The sequence below is a fragment of the Perca fluviatilis genome, chromosome 20 (assembly GCF_010015445.1).
Source record: "Perca fluviatilis chromosome 20, GENO_Pfluv_1.0, whole genome shotgun sequence".
NCBI lineage: Eukaryota > Metazoa > Chordata > Actinopteri > Perciformes > Percidae > Perca > Perca fluviatilis.
The window spans coordinates 29,080,628-29,088,943 of NC_053131.1; the positions used below are offsets into that span (position 1 = coordinate 29,080,628).

The 8,316-nt window shown below is 40.3% G+C and overlaps 1 protein-coding gene across 1 annotated transcript; it reads left to right on the forward strand.

Annotated features, from left to right (window-relative positions):
* The first annotated feature begins 1,092 nt into the window (after window positions 1-1,092).
* kcnk17 (potassium channel, subfamily K, member 17) lies at window positions 1,093-6,582 on the forward strand. The gene is made up of 5 exons (XM_039787021.1): window positions 1,093-1,469; window positions 3,206-3,320; window positions 4,873-5,039; window positions 5,169-5,337; window positions 5,480-6,582. The coding sequence occupies exons 1-5, from the start codon at window positions 1,254-1,256 to the stop codon at window positions 5,743-5,745; spliced, it is 933 nt and encodes a 310-aa protein (XP_039642955.1). The 5' UTR covers window positions 1,093-1,253; the 3' UTR covers window positions 5,746-6,582.
* Window positions 6,583-8,316: the final 1,734 nt, after the last annotated feature.

Genomic DNA, 8,316 nt, shown 5'->3' on the forward strand with positions numbered 1-8,316 from the left:
TAAGAATTACACCGAGTTTAAAATATATCCGCTGAGTGGGAGCAATAAGAGACATTTATAAATTCCTACTGGCAATGTAGTACATTGATAGCAACTCACAAGTAATCGTGTGATTAATCACGTGTGCGCTAAATAGGCAATTAGAAACAAGGATTTAAATTACATCTGCCTAATTTTTCATTCTTTAAACAAGATTTGATCGAGATGTTATTCTGCAAAATATGCTTTTACTTTTTGTTTTAGCATGTGAAATTAACAACAACGTAAAATATTATAAAGTCTCAATATGAAAATATGTTTTGCCTCAGGTAACAATCCTGTAATGTTTTTCCACCCTCCGACAACAGGTGAAATTGTTAATACCTGCTAAACTATGGATCTGTTTTTTTGTACTATTGTTTATGTAATTTTTTTTGTGTAGGTTAACCAACTGCAACTCCAATCATTAGAATTATTCGTGTGTGTGTGTGTGTGTGTGTGTGTGTGTGTGTGTGTGTGTGTGTGTGTGTGTGTGTGTGTGTGTGTGTGTGTGTGTGTGTGTGTGCCTGCGTGCCTGCGTGTGATCATGTGAGTCCACATCTGTTTGTGTACTGATGGTAAACTGTGGTAAATTCAGCACGGAGGGCTATCTTAAACAAACACATTAATCAAGATGGTGATGCTGAGGTGACCTGAGAGCACACAGGACTGATCCCAGAAGGACAGCTGGGATACACCAGGAGGGCTTTGTTCCTGTCATGCTTTTTTAGATGTTCATTCAAACTGGCCAGAACTGTTAGCAGAGCAAGAACTGTCACTTTCTGTCTCAAACTGCCGGCATGAAGAATCTGTTTTAAGTGTGCAACACAAACTGAAATTATAGTCTGATAAACAGTGTGCTGTGGTTATTTTGCTCGGTCCTAGATATTGTGCAGTGCATCTAGAAACCACATACCAACTGTAACTGGTCTTAAATTGACCCCTGCCATGATGAAGCAAACTCCACGACCTCATAGACAATGGCTCATTTTGGCCAGAAACCTATAGTTATCACCTACAGCCAAACCTGTGCTGCTGTCTCTCCCTCTTCAGATTTTTTTCCACCAGATTTGCATGCCAGGCAATTGGAGTGATTTAAGATGGAGGTTTATTTGCCTGCAATACAGGGAAAAACACGAAGCCAAGCAGGTAAACCCTCACTCCTCTCTGTCCCCGGCTGCAGAGGTTGAGACGCTGAGCTTGCCTGGATCCAAAAGGTCTACCAGGAAGCCGAGATGGGAATAAAGGAAATGCTCAACTTGGCCCGGGTGCCCTCCATCCTCATGCTCGGGGTGGTTTACGTGGCCTATGTGCTGATCGGCGGAGTGGTTTTCTGGAAGTTGGAGGGAGATCTTGGACAGAAGGACATCAGTCTTTTACTGCTGAACAAAGAACAGGTGCTCAACACATACAAATGTCTGAACCAAGAAGGCCTGGAGTCAGTGGCTCAGGTGAGGCTCGGGGCATCAAAAGAGGCAGGTTAATGAGATAGAATCTGACATGGAGAGTGTTTTAAAGCAGCAATATAGGCAACACAGTTACAGATGTCAGCACATTACACTCAGGCACTCAGGAATTCTAACATGCAAATGTGAGGGGAGTATTTCACAGTGACACAGCTAATATCTGCTCGTATCCATATCTGTATGTTTTGTATATGTCAACCTGTGGGTTTTACAGAGACCACTGGATTTAGATCTGGACCACAATCCTATTCCTTTTGCGTTTTCATATTTCTGAATGGAGAAATGCCATCGTCATAAAAGACTCATGCATGCATAAATGAACAGTTCTGTCCCTCGCTTTCACAAAGTATAATTTTTTTTCCATTACGCTTTACATCAAGTATACAGTTGATACATTGTGCATTGTTTCAGTATTTGTGCAGTTGCCAAAACAGACACTTTTAACAGAATTAAAATACATGTGAGACAGATATTTTCCAGTTAAATGTTTTTCTGTTTTTACATTCAATTTCAATAAATTACTCAAGTAATTAGCAACAGTGGTAGAATAAAAGTTCAACAGTAGTAGGACCATTCACCAATACAGATTTGGGCCTTTAAACAAGAACAACACACTAATCTGCCGCTGGAAACAGTTCCAAGCAATGGAGGGCCATTTGCAATCTCTTGTAGGTCCATTATGTGGCAAAGAGGCAACTTCTTCCATGCAAATACCAGCTCCTCCAGCCTTTTAGTCATGCGCATTCTACATTGCCTTTGTGTCTTGCTTTGACTTGATTTACAGCAGCAAAGTTGTGTAATCTTTTCCTTGGAAACTTTACCTTTACCAATCAAATTCATTCTGTAGAAAAGCATGTTAGGTTGCACACAATTTGCAGCGTAAGAAAAACAACTGTTGATCATTCTAAAACTGAAATCAAAGCAGGCCATACAGGCGGTATGGTGCACCCTAAGTATACAGTAAGGGAGTGGTTCCCAACCTGGGGTCTGGGCACCCCCAGGGGGGGCGGCAAAGATCACAGGGGGGGGGCGCATGTGCACATGTTAAACAAATTATAATAATACACTAGAATATATAATGTATACAAAAGTCTGTATAAAAACTAAATATTTTGTTGTATCCTCGTCTTTCCTGCCGCCACGGCATCACTATTTTATGAATGAAACACGGCGGAGAAACATAAAAGTGCTGATAACTCCTCTGTATCAAAAAAGAAAGTAAGGCTCTATCTCGAGAGTTACCCGAACTTTGGTTTCGGGGGGGGGGGCTCAGACATGAGTAGGGGGGGTGCCAAGGAAAAAAGGTTGGGAACCACTGCAGTAAGGCATGAAGAAGATACAATTTAAATTCAATAAAGTCTGTTTTCTAGAATAAGCCAACACTTTGAGTGGTAACTTCTGTTTAGGATGAGGAACTCAAAGACTTAGATAAGAAGGCCACAGGTCTCAGTGTTATGTAATTCTTTTGGAGGAATTTTCCATGCTGGTGATGAACTTTTATGTAACATACTGTGTCATTGACAAATCCCCTCTACCTGACACAGAGAGGGTCTTCTCTATGTCATGCACACAACTGTACTATATTGGCCTAAAAACCCGGTTTTGGATCAATACATACATGAGTTATATAACAGTGAGTCATAAGATCTGACCCATAAAATACTCCATTCCTTCAAGAGTTTGAACAGTTTAACCCAGTTTGTAACTTTAATGTGTTTCAGGTTGTTCAAGCTGCATCTAAGGTGGGCCTAAGTTTGAAAGACAACAATACTTCGGACGGCTTCTGGAAATTCACCAGCTCAGCTGTGTTTGCTGCCACCGTGGTCACAACTATAGGTTAGACTGCACAGGATTAAATCCAAGAGCTTTTTAATCACGCCCCATAGCAAGTCCAGCCAATGTTTGTGCAACCTAACCACCGATGATTTGATTATATCAGACTTATAACCTGGTCAGTGACCCGTATGACCACTTTTAATCATTTGTTGGAATAACTGAAATAGGATTTGACACTGTTTTTCAATGTTTAACATATTGACCAATCTTAGACCCTAACAATTGTATTTCTGTCAGTATGAATACACCATTTCATACTACATACATTATTTTCTATGTATTTCTGAAGATTTCTGAGCAGAAGATGACATTTACTTCTTTCACGTGGCACTTTGCAAAAGTGCACCGCTTTCATTTTTTTCATTGTGTATTTATAGCAAGATGACAGGGGCAGGATTTATTATGATAATTAATGAACCCTGAATAAGGGTTAACAAAACTACTATCAATAAGCACTGGAACCTTACGTATATTTGCCCCAATCCTGACCCTAATTTTGTATTATTGTAATAATCTAAAACCTAAATATAATAATTTGGTTGGTAAAGCTCTGTAGAGATTATATATTATGGACGGCTGCTGTGTTCCAGAACCCTTCCAACGGGTTTCCGCAGTAGTGGGTACAGCAAACCAGTTGTTATCCAGTTCCGGCTCCGGAACGTGAAACGACATTGCGGCTGGGTGAGTCAGTTTAACACAGTACAACCCCTCTTAGGTAGGAAAGTACACTCATCCAGGCTAGCTCAGATTTCATTCACTCGTTAAATGCAAACAGATAGGAGACAACAAATGTTACGAGCTAGATTAGCCTTTAGTAGCTGTGTGCCTTTGTTCTACGCACCGGTGCTATCTTAGCGGTGTAACAGGCTATACCGTCAAGAACCTGTTGGAATCTTTCTCGAACACCATAGCCATCTCCTTAAACCATCGCTGCTTTAATTGTGCGTTCCATTTACCTCGGAACTCGAGTTGAATGCGTTCCATTTACAAGTGGGATTTTTCATTGTGGGGTTAGCTCTAGCCAGCTTAGCCTTTGTTAGCAATACCAGTTGATAACAACATATTACGCAGGTTTTGTGCATGTCCACAGATAGAAGTTGGACAGGACTGTGTGTACAACTGACTTAGTGAGACACAAATAAGACAGAAGTGATAATAACTGTATGTTACTACAGCTTTCACTACTGTTGATGCATGGGGCAGCCATGTTGGATTTTGAGCTCGGGCTATTGGGAGGTTGTCCGAGTTCTGAGCCCGGAAATCCGAGGTCAAGGGGCATCTTTACAACTTTGATCTTGGAAAATCTGATTTCCGAGTACAAATGGAACGCACTAAAAGTCCCTTTTTTGTGGGAGCAATAGCCACTTGAGAGGCTCATCCCTGAGCAAGAAAGTCTCTTTGGAGTATAGGTGATAAGAACTGATTGAGTGAGAAAGTGATTAAAACACATATTGAACAATTAAATGAAAAAAAATAAAAAGAAAGGGTCTTACAGTTCTTCTTTTACTTCCACCACAGTAAGATCACACACTAACAGCTTACAGTTTTGCAGGTTATGGGAATATAAGTCCCAGGTCTACTGCTGGCCAGATCTTCTGTGTGTTCTTCGCACTATTTGGTATCCCGCTCAACATGGTGGTGCTCAACAGAGTGGGCAAGTACATGCTTGTTATTGAGAGGAACATCTCCGACTTCCTCGAGGGGAAGACCGGGCGAAGGGTGAGGAGATCTTTAATCACCGTAGTGTAATAATGAAGTACGTTTCACATCACTCTTAAAATGTTTGTCTCCCACATTTCAAGTGCAAAAATGATTCTTTGGAACATGACTTACTTCACCCTCCCGCAGAAGTGTACCCGCTTTTTTGTCCACCTGGTGTCTTACCTGTCTGGAGCAGTGCTCTTCTTTGTTGTGCCCATGATTGTGTTCCAACTACAAGAGGGCTGGACCTTGTCCCAGGCCATCTACTACTGCTTCATCACCCTCAGTACTATCGGCTTTGGAGACTTCGTGGCAGGTAAAGCACAGTAATAACACTGCGCTACTAATCGTCAACAGAAAGTAGACACATTGTGATCCTGAGTGGCAAGACCATGATTTCTTAGGTTTTTATCAACGCTCTATACTTAGCTTTATTAATTAAGTCTTTTCCTTCACAGACAGTAATCCCGACAAAGTATACCCACAGTGGTACAGCGTCCTCATGGCCTCGTGGATCTTCTTCGGCCTGGCCTGGCTGGCCCTCCTCATCAACCACTCCATGGACATCCTGGAGCGGCTCAACGCCCACTTAAAACAGCTCTGGGGTGGACGGAGGCAGGAGGAAGCGCCTGGCAGTGGAGAGGTTGACAACCCAGACACACAGGTGGAGGAGGAAGATGAGATCAAGAAGCCTCCAGTAACTCAGGAAACTGAAGTAATGTGAAGATATCAGCGAGCTGACCTAGTTATAGAGTGATCTGTCTGTCAACAAGGACATGGAGTGTGGAGATGTGTGTGTGTGTGTGTGTGTGTGTGTGTGTGTGTGTGTGTGTGTGTGTGTGTGTGTGTGTGTGTGTGTGTGTGTGTGTGTGTGTGTAATAAGACTGCAAATGTTGAGAGTCTGTGATGATTTATTATGTGACCGAACAGTGGTTTTATTCCTTTCTGCCCTGAAATATTGACAATTTTTTTGTTGAGTCACATTTGTTAGTTTGACGACATGCACCATCTACATGCTGTTTTGTCTGTTAGCACTCTTCACTCCTGTGATGGTTAATCTAATTTGTTGAAAAACAAATTTATAAATTCTGGAAAAGATACTGGGTCAACACTCTGCCCCATGTATCTATCTATCTATGGGTTAGTGGTCAGTAGAAAACGGCAGTCAGTCAGTCTGTGGCTCTGTGGCCTCTCAGTGTGTTGCTAACCACACTGACCACAAACCAACCAGGGGCATTTTGCATTCACTGGCTGAGCCACAGTCAACTGAAAATACATGTGATTTGCTTTGCATATTAAAATGTACTTAAATGACATTGAAGCCATTAAGCTGTCTCTTGGTTTACTGTACCGTGACGAGATGTATTATCAATGTATTTTAATGCAAGCTAATTGGGCTAAACATTCTTTTATATATATATATAATTTTAGATAAGCCAAGTTTATTTATGTTGCACATTTACTTTTATTTCCTTCCATTTCAAAATAATATGAAATTGTAAAAAATAAGATAGTAATATGAAATCAGTTGTAGACGACACTCAACACAATAATAACATGCTAATATCTAAATAAACTAAATATTATTATACTATAATTTTAATACTGAAGACATTTTATATTACTTATTATATTATTATTTTTAATGTTTGCTTTAAAAAGCCTTTAGGAAAGCATAGCTCATCTATGTTGAAGTTAGCTTTGTATCCACTAGGTGGTGGTACTGTACTAACACTGGAGAAATGAACAATTCAAAGAGGCAGAGAAGCAAATACTCACTATATATTGAATAATCTTGTAATCATATACCCTAACCATATTGATCACATCCTCACAGTCAATACATTCCACTTCATATTATTATGTCCCAGGTCAAAAGGATGTACCAACCCAAATCCCATTCTATAAAGAAATTTCCATCAAATGTAATTTGTGGTCCTTATTGCATAATTAAATAAATATGTACAGTTGTGATTTCATTATGTGGTTGCTTTGGATTTTTTTTTTTTTTTTTGCTGCATATTTTTCTTGAAATTGGCCTTTAATAGAACAATGCAGGACATAGAGGCACAGACGCCTCTTGAGGCTCATTTATCACAGAGCAAGTCAGGCAACACTGAGGAGGAGTGAATGACAAAGACAGCCGGCAGGCAGCAGGGATGAGAGAGTGGAAAATGAGAGTGCTGGGGACACGGACAGTAAAAGACAAGAAAAATGTTTGGTTGGTGAAGAAAGGGAGATATTTGAGGGAAAGTGCAAAATTCCAGACAGCAAAAGGGAAGAAGGATTTCTGCTTTATTCTCTGCACGGACAGTGGGAAGTATGAGGGGGAAGTTGAGTTAGAGTGACAGGACTGTGACCATTGCACAACAAAACGCCACATACCTGTTTGGCCACGGTTCAATGAGGACTCAGCATGTGTAAAAAGACTGGTGCCTCTTACTTATTCTGTACATTTGACCAGTGGTTAAGCCTGCACACTGTCCACAGTGAGACCAAGGCTCTGAAATTGAGGTTCCAACTATGTCTGCTTTGGATTTTTGTCCCTATCATCATAATCATAATCATCATCCATCTTTATTTGATTTACCGAAGGATCATTGTCTCCTAGCACCGGGTCAGACTGCAAATATACACTATTATGTACGTCGGGCTGTCGTAAATTTAAGATTTTTAAGGTTCGATTTTAGGGCTTTTTCTTGTATTAGACCTGCCATGGCTGAAGAAAAGTTGCAATTTCCTCCTTGTTTGATTAAAAAAACAATGTTCAGCTGTAAGGAAATGATTGAGCCTCGTTTTCTTTTTTATAATGCAACAACATGCTTGGGACCTGTTATTACAGATTTTGTTATGTTCAGTAGTAGCGTACAGGCTTGGTGGTGAGTGCCACACAGGCTAGAGAAGTCAGAGAAAAGACTATTGGCATTAGTCTTTCCATAGAAGTTTTGGACAATGGGAAAAACTCCTTCTTTCGGACAGATGCTCTTTCACGTGTCATTACTGAATGGTAGATGATTTTCTACATCCTCAAGGTGAGTTCAGTTACAGTTGCTAGGATTTTTCTCAAGGTGCCAGATCAACAAACAAGGCTTATCTGAATGACAGACTTTGTTTTTATAACATCATTTTGTACAGCACTTTGTTCAGCTTAGGTCGGTTTTAAACGTGCTTTATAAATAAATTGACTTGACTTGACAGAAACAACGGCATGTTAAAATATTTAATTGCAAACCCAGTTATAACTAGTAAAAACATTGCAAAATGGTTTTCAACTTGCACAACAAATCACATGTAA

Bases quoted from the DNA above. Each gene is read 5' to 3' on its own strand.
- kcnk17 (XM_039787021.1), top strand. From the start codon at position 1,254: ATGGGAATAAAGGAAATGCTCAACTTGGCCCGGGTGCCCTCCATCCTC. The intron at 3,321-4,872 runs GTTAGACTGCAC...ACAGTTTTGCAG, and splicing joins CACCGTGGTCACAACTATAG to GTTATGGGAATATAAGTCCC. The intron at 5,338-5,479 runs GTAAAGCACAGT...TTTCCTTCACAG, and splicing joins CTTTGGAGACTTCGTGGCAG to ACAGTAATCCCGACAAAGTA.